This window comes from Pristis pectinata, chromosome 20, assembly GCF_009764475.1.
Source record: "Pristis pectinata isolate sPriPec2 chromosome 20, sPriPec2.1.pri, whole genome shotgun sequence".
Lineage (NCBI taxonomy): Eukaryota > Metazoa > Chordata > Chondrichthyes > Rhinopristiformes > Pristidae > Pristis > Pristis pectinata.
Genome location: NC_067424.1, coordinates 36985266 through 37006678, shown reverse-complemented (window position 1 = coordinate 37006678; position 21413 = coordinate 36985266). Strand labels below are relative to the sequence as shown.

The window sequence follows — 21413 nt, the reverse complement described above, 5'->3', positions numbered from 1 at the left end:
CTCTCTGCCTCCTCCCACCTCTAACCTGGTGCTCTCTGTCTTCCCCCCTCGCCTCTCTGTAGCCGCCGCGCTTTGTCTGTCTCCCTACGACCGTCCCCACTGTGCTCTCTGTGCCTCACCGGTTCCCCCTCCTGTCTGTGCCTCGCTTTCACTCTCTGCTGTCCCTGCCTCTCTCTGACTATCTCCACTCCCTCGGTGCGCTCTGTCCCCACCCGGTGCTTTCTGTCCCTCCTGGCACTCTGTCTGCCCCGACACTACCAGAAACCCCCCTCCCCGCGCTCTCGATGCCCCTCCACACTCTGTTCACCTCTCTCTCACTCTCTCTGCTCTTCTTGTCCTCTCTCTCTCTCTCATTCTCGTCTCCCGGTCAGACTCTGCGCTCTCTCTCTCGCTCTCTCTCTGAAGCTGTCGCTCTCCGCGCTGCTCATCTCTTCTTTGTCCCCATGTGTCACCCGCTCTGCCCTCTCTTTCCCCCTCAATGATCAGCCTCCCTCTGTGCTTTCCACACACACCCCTGCAAGCACATTTGACCTCCACACTCTCTGTCTCTGTCAGCCCTGAACTCCCAGTTAATCCCACTCTCCCCGTCCCCCTCTCAACTCTCATGGACTGCTGTCTCAGCAGCCCCACAGGTTGCACTCTGTATCCCCGCCGACACTCCTGTCCGTCCACCATCCCCCCACACACTCTCTGTCGCGCTCTGTGCTCTCTTGACCCCTGCGCCTCTTGGTCACTCTCTCTGCTCTATGCATTTTGTGCTCTTTCTGCTCCTTGTTTCTCTTTGAACTCGCTGCTTCTCTCTCACGCCCTACTCTCCCCATGCGTCTCTCTCTCTCTCTCTCTGCATTTCTCTCTCTCTCTCTCTCTCTCTCTCTCCCTCTCTCTCTATCTATCTATCTATCTATCTATCTATCTGTTCTGCCTCTCTCACTCTCTGCATCCTGTGTGTCTGCCGGTTGGCCTCTGCGCTCCCTGTGCCTCTTTGATCTGGGTGCCTCACCTTCGACCAGCACTCTCTGTGAATCTGTGTCACCCTTCCCCCACCCCGTACCTCTCTTTAATCTGTCCTCCTTGAACACTCTGCCCCTGCACTTAATGCCCGTCTCTCCACTCACCCCACTCCTCCCCTCTCCTCCGTCCCCTTCCCCACTCCCCGTCCCCCTCACCTCCTCCTTCCCCCTCACCTCCTTCCCCTCCCCTCCTTCCCCTTCCCCCTCCCCTCCTTCCCCGCTCCCCCTACCCTCCTTCCCCCTTCCCCCTCCCTTGCACTCTGAACCCCTCCCTGTGCTTTCTATTCCTCCTTGCACTCTCTGTCCGCCCCTGCATTCCCAGGGACCTTCCTGTGCTCTCAGTTCCCCTCCCTGCTCTTTGTGCTTGACACTCTACCAACTCAAGCCAGTCCTGATGAAGGGTCTCGACTCAAAACATTGACCGTCCATTTCCCTCCATAGATGCTGCCTGACCCGCTGAGTTCTCACAGCACCCTATGTTACTGCAGCTGCCCTCTTTGTCTCTCCCTCTGTCAGCCTCTGTATTCTCTGCAACTCTCGGCCGTTCTTTGTCCCCATGTATCACCCTCTCGGCACACTCTCACCTCCCCCCGTGAACTCTGTCCCTCAATGCTCTCCAGACACCTTAGCACTCACTGCTGACTCCCACACTTTTCTGTCACGCCCTCTGCCACTATCATCCCCTCTCTTCCTTTCCCCTCCTGTGTTCTTCTTGCCCCTCTCTGCTCTGTGCCCCCTGCATTCCCGTCACACCCATCACTCTCTATCACCTGCTGCACCCTCTTTCCCCTCCTGAGTTCTCGGACTATAACCCTCTGTTTCCCCTTTTACCCTGTCTGTCTCTGTACCCTCCACACTCTCTCTACCCCTTTTACGCTCTCCATCCCACCCTCTACCCTCACGGCATGTCCACTCTCTTGTTCTTCACTGTTGTTACCCTCTGAACACTTCGGCCTTACTCTGGACTCACTGCCCCCTTCACCCTTCCTCTCACTCCCTGTTCGCTCACCACCTCCATGCCTACGCGTTCTCTCCCTCCCTGTGCTGTCGACCCTGGTAACCCTCTGTCACCCTCTGCTCTGCCTGTCACCCTCTGAATCCTCTTGTGCTCTCTACCCTCCTCTGTCACTCTCTGCCCTCCGCTGTCGAGCTCTGTACTCTCTGCCTGCCCTGTGCTCTCTGTCACCCTCTGTTGACCACTACTGCTCTCTACACTACATTGTTCTCTGTCGCCCTCTGTTGGCCTCTGCACTGCCTGTCATCCTCTCTGCTCCCTGATGCCCTTTGTATTTCCCTTTCACCCTCTGTGCCAGCTCTGCTCATTCTCGCTGCTACCTTCTCTTTGATATCCGCGCCTCCCTGTAGCACACTACATTCTCTGTGCCCCTCTGTCCCCCCTCTACACTTGCTGTACCCCCTCTGTCCCCCTCTGCACTCTCTGGGCCCCTCTGTCCCCCTCTGTATTTTCTGGCCCTTCTCTGTCTCCCTCTGCACTCTCTGTGCCCCCCTCTATCCCCCTCTGCACTTTCTGGGCCCCTCTTTCCCCTCTGCACTCTCTGGGCCCCCCTCTGTCCCCCCTCTCCACTCTCTGGGCCCCTCTGTCCCCCTCTGCACTCTCTGGGCTCCCTCTGCACTCTCTGGCTGCTCTCTGTTCCCCTCTGCACTCTCTGAGCCTCTCTGGAATTTCCTGCTCTCTCTGCCTCTCTTTGATCTTTGTGGCACTTTCACTGTCTCTCCTTTTGTACCTCATTGTCCCCCTCTGCTCACTCTGCCCCCCTCCGCAGTCACTGTTGCCCACCCCCACATTCTGTGACCCCCCTGAATTCTCTGCCCTCCCCTCTCTGTTCGCTGAACACTCCATGTCACCCAGACACACCCTCTGTCCCCTGCACTTTTGCCCCCCCTCCGTTCTTTCTGTCCACCAACTGTGCTCTCTATCCCACCATGTTCTCTGTCCCCTCTGCTCTGACTCTGCCTCTTTGCCCCCTTATTTGCCCCCTTGTTCCTGTTTGTTCTTTCTTGCCCCATCCCACACTGTCTCCTCCCCCGTGCCTCCCTGCTCTTCCACCCCTGCTCACTCTGCCCCTGCTGCACTCTCTGACCCCACTTCATGATCGCGATCTCTTCCTACGCACTCTATCACTCTCTCCCACTTTGCTCTCTATCCCCTTTTCGGACACTCTCCGTCCTCCACTGTTCTTTCTGACCCTCCCTGTGCTCTCTGACTCCTCTTGTCCTGCTGTGCTCTCCGTTCCTCTCTCACTTTCCATTCTCAGTGCTTCTATTTGATATCTGCACCTCCTTGTCACACTGCCCTCTCTCTGTGCCTCTCTATTCATCTGTCTGCCTCTGTGTCTCACTCTGTGCTGCCTGTCCCCTTCTTTCACTTCTGTGCCTCTCTGTCCCCACCTGCACTCTCTTGCCCCAACCCGTACTCACCATGCCTCTCTATCCCTCTCCCCGTGCCTCTGTCACTCTCACTGCTGCTCTCATCTGGGTGCCTCTGTCTCCCTCTGCATCCTCTCTGTGCTCTCTGATCCCCTCCCCTGTCTGCTCCCCCATCCCACCATCTCTCTCTTGTCCCTCTATCTCTCTGTTACCCCCATGCGCTCTGTTTCCCCTGTGTGCTCTGATCTCTCTAAGCTCTCTCAGCACCCTGTGTTCTCCGCCCTGCCCCATCCCACCCTTGCTCTGTGTTCGTCCCCCCAGGGTCTCATTTTCCCATTTTGTGGTTGGTGTCCAACTCCCCCACCCCCACACACACCCGTCTGTAACCATCCCTCACACTGCTCAACCCATATTCTTTGTCCATCCTTGTGCTCTCTATTCCCCCCCTCCCCCCCCCCCACCCCTTTGCTGCTGGGTCCATAGAAACCATAGAAAAACTACAGCACAGAAAACAGGCCATTCAGCTCTTCTAGTCTGTGCCGAAACATTAGTCGGCTAGTCCCATTTACCTGCCCCCAGCCCATATCCCTCCAGACCTCTCTCGTCCATGTATCTATCCAATTTACTCTTAAAAGTTGAGACCGAGACCGAGCCCGCATTTACCACATCAGATGGCAGCCCATTCCACACTCCCACCACTCTTTGAGTGAAGAAGTTCCCTCTGATGTTCCCCCTAAACCTTTCCCCTTTCACCCTAAAGTCATGTCCTCTCTTTGACGTCAGTGTCTCTCTGTAGCCCTCTCCTCTCCCTGTGGCCCTCCCCATCTCAATCTCTATCTGTGGCCCTCATCCCTCTCTGTCCCTCTCTGTAGCCCTCTCCCCTCTCCATCTCTCTCTATGGCCCTCTCCATCTCTCTCTGTGGCCCTCTCCCCTCTCCATCTCACTCTGTGGCCCTCTCCCCCCTCCATCTCTCTCTGTGGCCCTCTCTGTCTCTCTCTGTGACCCTCTCCCCTCTCCATCTCTCTCTGTGGCCCTCTCTGTCTCTCTCTGTGGCCCTCTCCCCTCTCCATCTCTCTCTGTGGCCCTCTCCATCTCTCTCTGTGGTCCTCTCCCCTCTCCATCTCTCTCTGTGGCCCTCTCCGTCTCTCTCTGTGGCCCTCTCTGTCTCTCTCTGTGACCCTCTCGCCTCTCCATCTCTCTCTGTGGCCCTCTCCGTCTCTCTCTGTGGCCCTCTCCCCTCTCCGTCTCTCTCTGTGGCCCTCTCCCCTCTGTGTGCTCATCTGTCACTCTCCCTGCTCCCTGTGACGTTCCATTTCTCTCCTTGATTTCAGTGCCCCTCTGTCACATTCTGCACTCTCTCCCTTGGATTTCTGTGCCTCTATCACCTCCTGCACCCCCGGGACCTCGCTGATCCTCTGCACCCGCTATCTCACACTCCCTGATCCATTTGCTCTCCCTCCACTCTCAGTTTTTCCATGACTGCTGCGTTCGCAGTCGCCCTCTGTCTTCCCTGTACTCTCTGAGGGTCTCTGTTATCCGACACCTGCTCCACTCTCTGTGGCCCTTTCCCTATCCCCCGTCTCCCACGACCGCATCAGTGTCCCCTGCTCTCTGTATCTCACTACAAACTCGGTGTCTCTCCATCTCTGTCTGCAAACTCTGTGCCTCCCCTCCCCTCTCTGTTCCTCTTTCACCTCTGTGCCTCATGGTTCCCTGCCTCTCTGTCACCCTGACTCCTCTGTACTTTCCTTTCTTTGTCGCTCTCTTTCTGTCACCACCTGAACTCTCCGTGCTCTTCTCTCACCCTCCGTGTTCTCTGTCCCTCTCTCACTCTCTGCTCCTCTTCTGGAACCCTTTCTCTCTCTCCCTGTGTTCCCTGTGCTTCACTGATGAGCTTTGCTCTCCCTCTCCTTCTCCCTCTCTCTGTCCCTCTCAGTCTTCCGTGCCTTAATTTGATATTTGGGACAGGATTAATAGTCACTGGGAGGAAATTCCATTAAGTAAGTCAAGCCAGGACAAATTTGTTAAAGGCAATCCAGATTTGTGTGTACAAGTCATTGAAAATGGCAGGACAAGTAGAGAAAGCAGTTAATAAGGCAGATACAATACCAGGCTCTATAAATAGAGGCACAGAGTGTGAAAGCAGGGATGTCATGCTGAATCTTTATATAACACTGGTCCAGCTTCAACTGGAGTATTGTTGCTTCGTTATCGGAAGGTTTTAGGGTGTAAGAGAGGGTCCAGAAAAGAAACTATAACGACAGTTCCTGCGATGTGGGACTGCAGTCAGAAGGACAGATTGGAGAGGCTGTGACTGTTCCTTTGGAAGAGAAAAAGAAACCTTGAGGGGAAAATTGATAGAAATATACGAAAGAGTGGACGGTGAGAGGCTGTCCCCATTGGCAGACGGCTCGAGGATTAGAAGTCCTGGGGAAGAGCGATATGAGGAAAAACATTTCTTTTTGTTGCACACTGTTCGAATCAGAGATGCACTGCTGCTTTCAAAAAGAAATTGAATATACGGTGGAGAAAAGAATTTCAAGGCACAAGAGGAAAGGCTGAGTGGTGGAACTAGAGAGTTGCATTGGTAGACAGCTGGCACAGATGTGTGGGGCTGAATGGCCTCCTATGCTGTCACCATTCCGTGATGCTATCTGATTCTGTGAGACCTGTACCTCTCCGTCCCTGTCTCCTGGCAATAGCAAATAATCAGTGGGTCACAAGAAGTTAAAACCATCTCGATCACTCGAGCAGTAGTGCTGGGAAAAATGAAAGGGGTCCCTTGGTGGTTGATGGTTCATGGTTCCCTTGGACCTGATGACCAGCAACCACGGATCTTAGAGGAAATGTCTGCAGTGAAGTGGATGCATTGGCTGTGATCTACTGAGATTCCCCAGATGCTGGAGAGGTCCCAGAGGACTGGAAAACTGCAAATGTAAGGCCACTATTCAGGAAAGGAGGGAACAGGATGGCAAGAACTGCAAGGCCAGTTAGCCTACTGTCTGTCATTGGGAAGATGCCAGAACGTGTTAGTAAAGAGACAGAAAATCATTAGGCAATCGAAAAATCAGTACGGATTTATTAAAGGACAATTGTGTTTGACAAATTTGCTCGAGTTCTTTGAGAATGCAACCATCAAGGTGGATAAAGGGGAACCAGTAGACATAGTGTATTTGGATTACCAGAAGACTTTCGATAAGGTGCCACGTGAAAGGTTACTTCACAAGATCAGTGAGCAAAGGGGAAGGGTGACAGAAACATCGAAAATAGGAGCAGGAGTAGGTATTTAGCCCTGTGAGTGAGGTCCATTATTTGACGTGACCCTAGCGGGTCAGCCTCTTCAGTGCCCAGTCCCTGCCTTCTCTCCACATCACCGCGCTCTCTGCACTCGACTGTCCATTTGCCTCTGCCTCACCCACTGAGTTCCTCCAGCAGGCTGTTCTTTTGCTCCAGACTCCAGCATCAGCAGTTTCTTTTTTCTCCGTCTCTCTGCACCCATCTGTCACTCCTGTTCTCTGCCATTCTTCTACCTCTTTGTGCCCCTCTCTGTCCTCCTCTGTTGATCTCTGTACCTCTGTCACTCTCTCGACACTCGTGCTTCTCTCTACATTCCCCATCACTCTCTGCACCTCCCCAACACTCCACTCCTGGTGCCTCTCCTTCTACTCTTTTTACCTGACTTTGCTCTCTTTTATCCTCTGCACCCTGTGTGTGTCCCTCACTGTCTCTTTTCTCTGTATGTCTCTTTGAACTCATGCCTCCCACCGTTGTTTTTTGCCGCTCCATCACCTGCCTCTCTCTCTCTCTCTCTGTGCCTTTCTGACACCCTTCCCACTCTCGCTGCCTCACCCTGATGCACCACATTTTCTGTGACACACGTCTCCCTCTCTCTTTGTGCCTCTGTCTGTCACCCTTCCTGCTCTCCAGGCCCTCAGTAACCTCAGTGCCTGTTTACCGCTTTGCCCCTCTCTTGTCAGACTCCCCGAACTCTCTGCCTGCCTCTTACTCTCCCTGCACCTTGCACCTCTCACTCATGATCCCCATCACCTGCCTCTCTATTAACCTCCCCACTTGTTCTCCCGACACTCTCACTCTGTTGCACTACCTGCTCCGTTTGCCTCTGCCAACCCGCCTTGACCTCCCTATCACCCTCGCCACACTCTGGGCCGCTCGTTACCCTCCCTCCTCCCGGGGCTCTCACTCCCTGACCTCATCGTCCCTGCATCACCGTTCCTGCTCCCCACTCTCCCCTTTTTGTCAGACCATCCCGATCTCTGTACCACCTACTCCCCCTCGCCCTCACTCTCCTTCACCATTCTCTGTACTGGCCTGTCACCTTCCCCGCCCTCCCTGCACCTCCCTCACAGAGAGTGCGAGACTGACCCAGACACTAGAGTGCCGATGAGGAGTCAGAGGGGCACTGAGGACAGTGAGGGTCAGACATCTCTCTCTGTTATCCTGTGCTTCTCCATCACACTCCCTGCTAACTCCCCGTCTGCACCTCCCCCTCTGTCCTTCCCACCCATGCTATGCACATCTCTGTCCAGTACCTGCTTAAGGGCCTACCTGCCAGCCTCCATTTCACTGTGATCCCCCGTCATCCATCATCTTCTCTTCATCTCCCTGTCACTGTTCTTGACTCTCTGCACCTCTCGTAGCTTTCACTGCCTCCACCTTCCTTGAGTCTCTCTACCAACTGCACTGGGATTGGTTGGTCTAGGTTTATTATTGTCACTTGTACTGAGGTACAGTGAAAAACTTGTCTTGCATACCGTTCATACAGATCAATTCATTGCACAGTGCGCTGAGGTAGTACAGGGTAAAACCAATAACAGAATACAGAGTAAAGTGTCACAGCTACAGGGAAGTGCATTGCAGGTAGACAATAAGGCGCAAGGTCATAACAAGGTAGATTGTGAGGTCAGAGTCCATCTCATCGTATAAGGGAACAGTTCAATAGTCTTATCACAGTGGGGTAGAAGCTGTCCTTGAGCCTGGTGGTACGTGCCCTCAGGCTCCTGTATCTTCTGCCTGATGGGAGAGGGGAGAAGAGAGAGTGACCCAGGTGGGTTTCTGTCTCCAGTCCTGGACTTTACACACTTTTTCAACCTCCCCGTGCTCTCCATCCCTGTAACCCACTTTTCCTCTCTGTTCTCCACCCCGTTCCCTATTTACCCTTCCTGCTCTCTGCTCCTCTCCATCCTTCTCTCCCTGCCTGTATTCTCGCTTCCTTTCCTCTCGTCTATGCACTGCTCTGTACTGCACCTGCTTTGCCGTCACTGCTCTCAAACCCATTCTCCTTCAACCTCCCATTCTTTTCTCTGTTCCTCCCTCACCTGGCCTCTCTGCTCTTTAGCACTCTCCATTATCCACTGTCTTCCATACTTCTTTCTCCTCTACTTTTCCTGTTGTCCATCACTCCTTCACCCTCCATGCTCACCATCCCCCTCTCCTAGAAACAACGCCTCTCCTTTGCTCTCCTTGCTGTCTCTCTTCGCCATACTTACTGTGCCTCTCGACTTTTTACCCCTCTCCCTTCCAATCTCCATGCCCTTTCTCCGTCTCTACTTTCCCTGCCTTCTCGCCCTCTCACTCTCACATTCCCTGCTCCCTATTCCCTTCTTCTTGCTCCTTCTCGCTCTGTCCTTTATATTCCACTCGGTGCTGTTGATGCATTCGGTTCCATTATCCGGCCCTCTCTGCTTTACCCTCTGATCTCCAGCCCTCTCTGCTTTACCCTCTGATCTCCAGCCCTCTCTGCTTTACCCTCTGATCTCCAGCCCTCTCTGCTTTACCCTCTGATCTCCAGCCCTCTCTGCTTTACCTTCTGATCTCCAGCCTCTCTGCTTTGCCCTCTGATCTCCAGCCCTCTCTGCTTTGCCCTCTGATCTCCAGCCCTCTCTGCTTTGCCCTCTGATCTCCAGCCCTCTCTGCTTTGCCCTCTGATCTCCAGCCCTCTCTGCTTTACCCTCTGATCTCCAGCCCTCTCTGCTTTCCCTTGTCTCTATTCCCTTCTCTTTCACACTCACTGCTCTTTGTCCCTCTTCTTGCACGCACCACTCCCTCTCCCTCTCCATTTACTCTCTGCTGTTTTTCCTCTCACTCTTCCTGCTCTCGAATCCCTTCCCCTCCACCAACCCAGTTTCCGCACCCTCCCAGCTCTACACTGCCCTCTCTGTTCTGTACTCTCACTGACTCCTTTCCCTCCCTCCCCTTATCCTGCCTGCTTTAACCTCCTAGCTCTTTGCCACTCTCACCTTTGCCGTCCCTGCACTCTGCCCCTCTCCCCTTTAATCTCATCGTGATCCCTCTTTCGTTTACAGTCCCTCCTTTTGGTTTCTCCTTTCTCGTGCCTCCCTCCCTGTGCTATTGGTGCCTCTTTACACCGCCCTCTATCCAGCTACTAACCACTCCGGTCCCTTTTCTTCTTACTGCTCCCATTCCCCCAACCTCACAGCTCTCTGCCTCTCCTCCCTTCATTCGCCTTGTTCTCTGTCCACCTCTCTATTCCAGTCCCTGATCTCTATCCATCCCTCCTTTCCCCTCACTCCCCACAACACCTTCATCCTTACCCCCTGTGCCCCAGTCTCCTTTTTCCTACTGATGGCCACATCTTTCTCCATCGTTCTCCCTGCTTTGTCCCTCCCTCTTCGACTGAGCTGGTTCCGAGCTCTCTCCCCTTCACTCTCACTGCTCCGTGCAGCGGTTTCCTTTAGTCTGTCTATCCCTATGTCTTTACTCTCACTGTTCGCTTTCCTTCTCTCTTTCACCCCTCAGACTCTTCATCCCACACTCCTCACTTTTACTCTCGCAGCTTCACATTTCTCCCTTCCTTACTCTCCACTTCCTTTGTCCATAATCTTTCTGTTTTACTTCCTGATCTGTATCCACTCCTCACTCACCACCCATCCCTCCATTCCTCACCCTATTCCCCTCTGCTTTCTCCTCCCTGCTTCCTTTCGCTCTTCGTTACCACCCATTCTCTTTCCCTCTCGTTTTTCCTTGTACTGTCCCCTTTTTCCGCTATTATCTATCTTTTGCTTCTAAGTTTCCTCATTCCCTCACTCCTTTTCCTGCTCTCCTCTTCCCTCCCCTCCAGTCTGCCGGCCTTTCATCCCTTTCTCTTCAACTCTCCCTGCTGTGTCCCTCCACCATTTACCCTCCCTGCTCGCCATCCTTCCTCCTCCACTGACCTCCGTGTCCCTGTGTACTCCCTGCCCTGTTTCAGAATCAGAATCGGGTTTATTATCACTGACGTATGTCACGAAATTTGTTGTCTTGTGGCGGCAGTACAGTGCAAGACATGAAGACATTAAAAAATTACTATAGGTTACAAAAAGAAATAAATAGTGATAAATAGCGCAAAAGAGGAATAACGAGGTTCCTGGTTTCATGGACCGTTCAGAAATCTGATGGCGGAGGGGAAGAAGCTGTTCCTGAAACTTTGAGTGTGGGTCTTCAGGTTCCTGTACCTCCTCCCCGATGGTGGTAACGAGAAGAGGGCATGTCCCGGGTGGTGAGGGTCCTTAGTGATGGATGCCACCTTGTTGAGGCACCGCCTCTTAAAGATGTCCTCGATGGCGGGGAGGGTTGCGTCCGTGATGGAGCTGGCTGAGTCTACAACCCTCTGCAGCCTCTTCCGATCCTACACATTGGAGCCTCCATACCAGGCGGTGATGCAGCCAGTCAGAATGCTCTCCACCGTACATCTGTAGAAATTTGCAAGAGTTTTACTACTCTCATTACCCTATCCTTCGCATTCCCCGTCTCTAACTTACCTGCTCTCTCTTACGTTACTCTGTCCATCTCTGTTATCTTCCGTCCACCAGCACTTTCCTATTTCGAGCACTGTTTTGTGTTTTCCTTCTTTCTCCTTCACTGCCTCCTGTCTGCATCTCACCCATCACCATCTCGCTCTCCATCCCTCTCTCCTTCCCCTTCCCCAGTTTCTTCTCCTCTGTTCCTCTCTAATATGGCACAGAAGACGCCTGCATGGCCCTTTGTGCTTGTTCCAGTTGAAAAAAGGCTCCTACCATCATCCTAGCTTCCTGTACTTGATGCACAGCCCTGCACGTCACCGCTCTCCAAGAACAAATAGAGTCATAGTGTCATACAGCACGGAAACAGGCCCAGCTCATCCATGCCGACCCATCTAATCTGATCCCATTTCCCCGCATTTGGCCCATATTCCTCTAAACCTTTCCTATCCCTGTCCAAATATCTTTTAAATGTTGTTAATGTACCTGCCTCAACCACTTCCTCTGGCAGCTCGTTCCCTGTACACACCACCCTCTGCGTGAAAAAGTTGCACCTCAGGTCCCTTTCAAGTCTTTCACCTCTCACCTTAAACCTATGCCCTCGAGTTTTTGGTTCCCTTTCCCTGGGAAAAATGACTGTGTGCATTCACGCTGCCTATACTCATCATGGTTTTACACACCTCTATAAAGTCACCCTTTCAGTATCCTACATTCCAAGGAATAAAGTCCTAGCCTGCCCAACCTCTCCCTATAACCTAGCCCCTCGTATCCTGGCAACATCCTCATACATCTTCTTTGTGCTCTTTCCAGCTTAAGGGTGCCTCCCTTATAATAGGGAACCAAAACTGTCCACAATACTCCAGGTGTGGAACATTTTAATCATGATGAGGCTTTCTTCCTAAACCTCCCTTTGAATGATTCTTTTCTCCCTAATTTCCCCTCTAATCTCCCTGCCACTTCTCCCTAATTTCCCCTCTAGTCTTTCTACCACTTATTTTGAGTCTCTGCCCTCTGGTCTACTGAAGGAATGTCTACTGTCTAGGCCCCTCATGATTTCATACACCTCAATTCAGACCCTCTTCAGCCATCACTACTCCAGAGAAAAGAACATCCTAACCAATCTTTCCTTGAAGCTGATAAGATAAGATTTCTTTATTAGTCACATGTACAATCGAAACACACAGTGAAAATACATCTTTGCGTAGAGTGTTCTGGGCAAGCCCACAAGTATTTGCCACACTTCCAGCGCCAATGTAGCATGCCACAACTTCTAACCCATACGTCTTTGGAATGTGGTAGGAAACTGGAGCACCCGGAGGAAACCCACACAGACACGGGGAGAACGTACAAACTCCTTACAGACAGTGGCTGGAATTGAACCCGGGTCGCTGGCGCTGTAAAGCATTACGCTAACCACTACACTACCGTGCCTGCAATATTTTCCAGTCCTGGCAAGATCTTTATAAATTTCCACTGGAATTCCATTCAGTTCAGTCGCATTTTTCCTGTAACATGGTGTAATGATCACAATACTCAACAAGCATCGTTCCTTCCTGTTTTACGTCGATCCTACTTGCTACCCTCTTCAAAAAGTTCAATCAAGTTTAGCCAATGTGACCATCCCTTAACAAATGTCGACTGTCCTTGACTGATCCTGTGTCTTTCCGACTGAGGTTTCTACCTGTCCCTCAGAATCGATTCCAATAAGTCTCCCACCAGTGACGTTAAACAAACTTCAGTAATGTTCAGTGTGTCAGTTGCTCCAGTTTTGCAGCATCAGCAGGTCTCCAGTCTTCCAGCAGCACCCCTGAGGCCACAGATGTTTGAAAACTGGTCAGAACCTCAGCAATGTCATCCCTCCTCGCTTCTCTTCACAGCCTGGGAAATACTTCATCTGGGCTTAGTGATTTGTCAGTTTCAAAGATGTTAATACTTCCTCTTTTACAATGCTTAACCCGTGCAAATATTCCACACACTTCCTCATTAACTACAACACCTCTTTTGTAAAGACACCATTGTTGGTCCCTCATAGGCCCCCTGTTTCCTTTGTTCACAAGATCACAAGACAAGGGAGCAGAAGTAGGCCATTTGGCCCATCGAGTCTGCTCCAAGGAAAAGGGAAAAAAGAAAAAGAAATGAGAAATTGGGGGGGGGGGGCAAAAAAAATAAAACTATTCTAACCCCAATTTCCGGCCTTATCCCCATATCCCTTGATACCCCGACCATTTAGATATCTATCTATCTCTTCCTTAAACGCCTCCAATGATCTGGCCTCCACTACTGTACCTGACAAGGAATTCCACAAATCCACCACCCTCTGGCTAAAGAAATTTCTCCTCATCTCTGTTTTAAACCTGTACCCTCTAATTCTAAGATTGTGCCCTCTGGTCCTGGACTCACCCACCAAGGGAAACAGCCTGGCCACATCTACTCTGTCCAGTCCTTTCAACATTTTAAATGTCTCTACGAGGTCCCCTCTCATTCTTCTGTACTCCAGTGAGTACAGTCCAAGAGCCGACAAAAGCTCATCATACATAAGCCCTTTCATTCCAGGAATCATCCTCATAAATCTCCTCTGAACCCTCTCCAACATCAGCACATCCTTCCTAAGATATGGGGCCCAAAACTGTGCACAGTATTCCAAATGAGGCCTCACTAGTGTCCCTTATCCTCCTGATCCTTATGTACCTACAGAACACGTCTGGATTTTCTTTTACCTGCCAGTATCCTTTCATGCCTGCTGTTTGCTTTCCAAATTTCCCTTTCAATTTCACCCCTATACTTCCGACATCCCTTTGAGCTTTCTAACGTCATGGAGCCACAGAGCCTGGAAACAAATCCGTCGGCCCACTGTGTGCGTGCTAACCATCAAGCAGACACCTACACTAACCCTGCCCTAATCCCAGTTTATCTTTGACATTGCTTCAACAGTATTAGGTTCCTGCTATTTAAAAACTCTCCTTCACCAGCTCCAATCTTGACCTCACTCTCCATTACCCCACTTTCCTTCATCCTCTACCGTCTCTATCACTCTCTTCAGCTTTCTTCTCTCTAATACTCTCTCCTTTACCCTCTCCAGTCTCTATCTCTCCGGCTTGAACCTTTCACTGCTATCACCCCTACCCTCTACTATTCTCAGATTCTCGCTGTGGACTTTCTCCTTCATACCTTTCTCCTTTCTCTCTCCCTCTCTCTCTCTCTCTCCTCCTCCTCCTCCCCCCCCCCCCCCCTTTCACTCTCAATGTTCTATATCTTTTCCAACTCCCCTCTCTCCATTTTGGCTTCTTCATTATGCCCCCTTTCGGCTTCTCCACCATAATCCCTCTACCCCATATGGATCCATGTCATAATCTGTATGGGAGGCGTGCAAAACAAAGCTCTTCACTGTACCTCAGTATAGGTGACAATAATAAACCAATTTACCAATCTCATTCCCACTCTTCACCATCCCTTTCAATCCTTATTTCTTTCACAGTTCTTGTCCACAATTTCTCTCTACTCTCTCTCTTTAGCCCTCCCAGCTCCCTGTCATTTGTACTTCCATTTTACCTGCTCATCACTCCTCCCTTCTTCAAACTCTTGTTCCCTTTCTTTTTGGCCTGTTTGTTCCGTTTGCTCTGCTCCGTACCCCTTGTCACATCTTCTCCTTCACAGTCATCTTTCCGTCATCCTTCCTCATCCCACTTACAGTCAGACACGGCTGAATTGGCATTGACTGATGATTGAAATTATAATGGCGTTCCCACTTGAAAAGAACTTTCGGAAAGCGCTTACATAAAATGCATTGGGATATCCTGGGGCTGTAAAAAATGCTAAATAAAAGCATCTTTCTTTTATCTTCCTTGCTCTATAAATCTCACTCTTCACCTTCCTTCTGTCTTTCCTTCATGCAGTCTGACTTGCAGTCTGACTCTCCATCTCCCTCTCCTCACAGGAATTGGGATATCGTGTCACAAGACGTCGGTGAGACGGCACTTGGAGTGACGTGCGCAGTTCTGGTCGCCCAGCTATAGGAAGGAAATCATTAAACTGGAAAGGGTGCAGAAAAGATTTGTGAGGATATTACTGGGACTGGAGGGCTTGAGTTATAAGGAGTGACTGGTTAGGCTGGGATACTTTAACTTGGAACATAGGAGGTTGAGGGTGACCACTTAGAAGTATATAAAATCATGGGGGGCGTAGATAAGGTGGAGGTTCCCAGGACAGGGGAGGCTAAAACTAGAAGCTATAGATTTAAGGTGAGAGGGGAAAGTTTTAAAGGGGAACTGAGGGGAAACTTTTTCATGAGAGGGTGGTGGGTATGTAGAACAAGCTGTAGAGGCAGGAAAAATTTCAAAGTCTGAAAGACATTTGGCCAGGCACATGGATAGGAAAGGCTGAGAGGGATATGGGCCAAACACAGGCAAGTGAGAGTAGCTCACGTGGACATCTTGACCAGCACAGATGTGTTGGGCTGAAGCATCTGGTTTCATGCTCTATGACATCGCTTAGTCTCTATTCACATTCTCAGTCCCTTTCTGCTTCATGTCCCTGCTCTCTCCCTCTCCAGTTCAATCCCACTCATTTACACTGACCCTATGCTCTTTCCCTCCCTCTTCACCCTCTCTAATTTCCGTCTCTCTCACTTTCAGCCTTCCAGCTCTCTGAACCTTCATGTTCCCTTTCACATTCTCTCTCTCACACATTCACTCTCTTTTGTTCCCTCTATGTTCCCTTTCACTCTCTCTCTCTCTCGCACGTTCACTCCATTTTGTTCCCTCTCACTCGCTTTCCTTAGTTCTTTTTTCTCACTCTCTTCTCCCCCCTTTACTTTCTATAAAAGGACACTGGTCTGAACAGTGCATTGCCAAGAAAATCACACTGCACAGTACATTAAATAAAATTCCTATTAATGACTAGTTTTTGAAAATTCCACGAATGGCAGTTCAGCATCAAACAAGCATTTAAAGTTCAAACACAGGGACCTCTCTGTCAACTTACCTGGTCGCTCTTGCAGTTTCATCTCCTTTCTCTTTACTGTGCCTCCTCTCACAGGTTCCAGCTGATCCCAATGCCACCATCCCCTCAATGCATAAACAGCATCTATGGAGAGAGAAACAGTTTAATGATTCAGGTCCAGGACCTTTCATCAGACCTACCTCCTTCCACAGATGCTGCCTGACCCACTGAGTATTCCCAGTGTTGTCTGTTTTTATTTCAGCTTTCCAGCATCTGCAGCTTTCTTTTGATTTTCCTCTTTTCACAACTATCTTGGTAGTTTCACGGTTACTGTCATTGAGACAGTTTTTTATTTTAAAAAATCAGCTTTTAGTTAATGACTTGAACAAATTCCATGGATGGGATTCGAACTTCCATCTCCGAATCAATGTTCTAGAACCTGGCTGCTCATCATAATTTAACCCTGCTTCCTATCTCTTTTTTCAACTTCCCTTCTCTTGCCCTTTATCTGCCAATCCATTGCTTGTTTTCTCCCCATCCACGTGTTCTTTAGTCTGACTGTTCCCTAGCTTCATTGACTTTCACACACATTTCTTTCTTTTCTTTTCCAATTCCATTCTCCCTCACCGTGCTCTATAGATATATATCTCTCCTGCCTGACGGATGGAGTAGATAACATTTTCTTCTCTTTTGATTTAGGTTCCATCGAAATTCTCCTGAGTACAAGTCACTGCTTTAAACTGGTGTTCTGCTACGCTGGAGATTTGTGGTGTGGCACTGGGCTGGATGAGTCAGGACATCTCGTGCCACAACGTTACAAAGATCCAAGCGGTTTCTCCATTGCTGCTTTTGTGGAAACACTTTTGTGCATTAAAAAAAATCTGGAAGGAGGAGCTTGCTAGCCAGAAAGGAGTATTTATTTACTCTACCAAATTTCAGGACCTACTGACTCCAGAATCCGCCACTTTCAAGTCCATTCATTTCAGGATCCACAAACGACAGGAATCACGAACTCCAGAATCCACTGTACAGGGCTAATTAATTCCAGGAATCATTGTCTCTGCGAGACACTAGCTTCAGAATTAATGAACTTCACGAACCACACAACTCTGAAATTCATTAAGTACCACATGGACAAGTTAACTGTAGGATTCACCAGTTTCAGGAATCCGTGAGCCTCAGAAATCATTAACTCTACAGTCCACCAACGCCATTGGCCACTAAGTGCAATATTGACTAATTCTAGGAGTAAAGAACTCTCCAACTCCAGGTTTTACAAACTTCAAAATCCACATGCTCCAAGATCCACAAACCATGAGATCCACTAACGCCAGAAGCCATTAACTCCAGGATGTGCTGACTCACGAAGCCAAACTAACCCAGGAACCATTGAGACCCAGATTTACTAAGCCCCACAGACCTCAGGATCTATGGACTACAGGACCCACAATCTGCGGGATCTACAAACTGCAAAGTTCACTAACTCCAGGATCCATAAAATCTAGAATTAACAAATTCTGGGATCCACTAGCTCTAGGTCCACGTACCACAAGTATCCTCAAACTCCATTAGTCACTAAGTACAATATCCATTGCTACAGGACTCAAAAACTCCTAGAACTAGTAAATCTGGGACCAACAAATTCCAGGAACAATGAATCAATGACTCTAGATTACACTAATATCTATAAACGACAAGATACACTAACTTTGGGTTGTACAAACCAGGGTATACCAACCAGGATCTGCTACTTAATCCATTAAATCCCAGCTTCAACATCCAGAATTCAGCAGCTCTAGCTCCAGAATCTATCTCCGTCTCCTGTATTACCTAACTTTTGTAGATACACCAGAATCCACCATCTCCAACTCTAGAATCCACTAACTTCAAGAGATTCTTATAGATCCAGGAGCCAGAAACAACCAGAATAAAAAGCTACAAGTTCCACTAACGAAGAACCTCGAAGCACAGGATCTACTAACTTTAGGATTCATTAAGACCCACAAACAACAACAACAAATTCACAATTCCAGGATCGACTAACACTATTGATCCACTCACTGGAATATATGATCTAGCTCCAGAATGCATTAATTCCAGGATCCGGTTGCACAAACATCCAAGATCTGCTATTCCCTTAAAAACCAGGATCAATTAACTCTATGATCCACTAACTCCAGTGTCCAATAACAGCAAGATTGATTGACTGTAGAATCCACAATCTCACTATCCACTAACCCCACTTCAAGAATTCAGGTAATTTTAGTATTCCACCATCCTGAGACTCAAGATATCCCAGTATTCTTGCTCTCCAGTTTTAGGAGAGTTAATACACAAGACCCCACCACATTCTAATTCAACAGTTGTTCCCAGCTCCCCAGTGAGGGAAGCGTGATTCCCTCCAGCAACATGACAGTGGCCCACGGGGACAACGTTGATGAGTTGGCTGCTCTCCCAGTCCAGAATCAGGACTTGTACGGGCTGGAGCAAAACCACGAGTGCTGTGAGCGGGTGGTTATCAACATCTCGGGGCTTCGATTTGAGACTCAGCTGAGGACCTTGGCGCAGTTCCCCGACACCCTGCTGGGGGACCCCAAGAAGAGGATGGGCTACTTCGACCCCCTGAGGAACGAGTATTTCTTTGACAGGAACCGGCCGAGTTTTGACGCCATCCTCTACTACTACCAGTCAGGGGGGAGGCTGCGGAGGCCCGTCAACGTGCCCCTGGACATTTTTGCAGAGGAGATACGGTTCTATGAGCTCGGAGAGGAGGCCATGGAGATGTTCAGAGAGGACGAAGGTTTTATCAAGGAAGAGGAGCGGCCTTTACCAGAGAACGAGTTCCAGCGGCAGATCTGGCTGCTCTTCGAGTACCCCGAGAGCTCAGGACCTGCCCGAGTCATCGCCATCATGTCCGTCATGGTCATCCTCATCTCCATCGTCAGCTTCTGCCTGGAAACGCTCCCCGTCTTCAGAGATGACAAAGAGAATCCAGCTGGAGGAAGACCTCAATATAACAACGAGACGGCTCCCTATCACAGCCCAACCTTCGCTGATCCCTTCTTCATCGTTGAGACCCTCTGCATCATTTGGTTCTCCTTCGAGTTCCTCGTCAGGTTGTTTGCTTGTCCAAGCAAGCCCAACTTCTTCAGAAACATCATGAACATCATTGACATTGTGGCCATTACTCCCTACTTCATCACCCTGGGCACCGAGTTGGCTGAGCAGCAACAACAACAGCAGCAGGCAGGCAACGGGCAGCAACAAGGGCAGCAGGCCATGTCCCTGGCCATCCTAAGGGTCATCCGGCTGGTCAGAGTCTTCAGAATATTCAAGCTCTCCAGGCACTCCAAGGGCCTGCAGATCCTCGGGCAGACTCTGAAGGCCAGCATGAGGGAGCTGGGGCTCCTCATCTTCTTTCTCTTCATCGGAGTCATCCTCTTCTCCAGCGCCGTCTACTTTGCCGAGGCCGACGAGGCTGCCTCCTACTTCGACAGCATCCCTGATGCCTTCTGGTGGGCCGTGGTTTCCATGACAACCGTCGGGTACGGAGACATGTACCCCATAACCATCGGGGGCAAGATGGTGGGCTCCCTCTGCGCCATCGCCGGGGTGCTGACCATCGCGCTGCCCGTGCCCGTCATAGTCTCCAACTTCAACTACTTCTACCACCGGGAGACGGAGAACGAGGAGCAGGCCCAGTACCTGCACGTGAAGAGCTGCCCCACCATCCCATCCGTGACCGATCTGAAGAAAAGTAACAGCACTTCAAGCATCTGCAAGTCAGAGTACACCCAGGAGGGGATGGGTGGCACTCGACAGCCCGCCGAACATAACCTTCACAACGACAATTGCACTTTATCCAATCCCAACTATGTGAACATCACCAAGATGCGGAGTGACGTGTGAGCATCTCACTGACATTGGTCTCATCCGAGAGGCACCATTTATATCATCTCACCGTTCTTTAGTTTACGGCCTGCTTTGTGTCTGTCAGTGTAGCTTCTAGTACTTGTTTCAGAGTATTAAAAAGTCACATGATAACTATGTCCTTTTTACCCTTCCCGACACATTCCATTACACTCCACTTGGGAAATGTGCTATTAACTTTAGGGAAAGCCAAAATAAATAGAAGAATCCTGCATGTGACAACTATAATGAGTATCTGGAACTAGAGAGAACCCACAGAATCCCTTACTGGAATGGCCTAGTTCAGCTTATTTATCTAAATATCACTTCTACACTATGGATGATTAATCTGTCTGCCTGTTTATTACATCCTATCACTAAAGTTAAGCATAAGTTACACATGGTCAATGTTGTCTCGGTCATTTCTTTCCTTGCCCAGATATTCTGCTGTTTCATGTTTACCTTAGAGATCCTTGCTCCTATGGCCAGTTAGAGTTATACGGATGAGGTGAAAGATTTAACGCTCAACTCTCCCAAGAAATCCAACTCCCCATACTCTCATTGCTTCCTGCCACTGTTATTTACATGTATATAATATATCATCTTGCAGAGCTCACGTTTATCAGTATAATTCAGAGCCTGTTTGCCTGACCACACCAGACTGAGTCAATGCTCGTGTGGATACAGGGAACGGGGACACATGTAAAGAGAATCAGGTTTGTGGCATTTAGTGAGGTTGCAATTCTAAGACAGTGGGGCATTCATTCAAGCCCAGTGACCATGTAGCTGTAAGTGACCGGGTTTGAATTGAAACATGTAACTGATGTGTAATATATGCTCCCTGTACTTCAGGAAGGTATGCCCTGCCTACATGGAGAGAAGTTTGTTTAATAGGTTCTTTTCAAGGAGGTTTTTGTTGAGGTTTGTTATTAGGAAGTCTTTAGGTACTTAAGGACGTGGAAGGTACCCTCTTATACTGTGGTTCACAATTCACAATAGATGTCCCCGGACGCTAGTTGAATGAGGAATCAAATAATGAAACCCACCGAGCCACTGGGAGCATCACCAAGAAAACCACTTGAATCCTTAAGCAAAAATGTACAGCATTCTACAGAGGCAATGCTACACATATTTAATAAATCACTGGAAAAAGGTGAAGTGCCAAATTACATTATCAGAATGCCTACAGTTTAGAAGGAAGATGGAATATGTCCAGGGAATTACAGACATGTCAGTCCACATTACCAGAGGGAAAAAAAAATCATGGAATTCTGGCCAAAGGGGAAAAGAGAATGACATTTAAAATCAAAAAGTATGATCATGAATAGCATTGATCAACTTTACTGAATCTCTTCAAGAGATAGCAGACGGCATAGATAAGAAAAGATAAGATATCTTTACTCGTCACAT

General features: G+C 49.6%; 1 protein-coding gene across 8 annotated transcripts in view; it reads left to right on the top strand.

Moving 5' to 3' along the window:
* Positions 1–20385, top strand: part of LOC127580773 (potassium voltage-gated channel subfamily A member 2-like) — a 43441-nt gene extending 23056 nt beyond the window's left edge. For all 8 annotated transcript variants that reach the window (XM_052034625.1, XM_052034623.1, XM_052034627.1 and 5 more), the window contains one exon: positions 16794–20385. In XM_052034625.1, coding sequence (XP_051890585.1) covers positions 18504–20003 — 1500 coding nt within the window. In that variant the 5' untranslated portion in view covers positions 16794–18503 and the 3' untranslated portion in view covers positions 20004–20385. The remainder of the gene's footprint in view (positions 1–16793) is intronic.
* The last annotated feature ends 1028 nt before the right edge of the window (positions 20386–21413 follow it).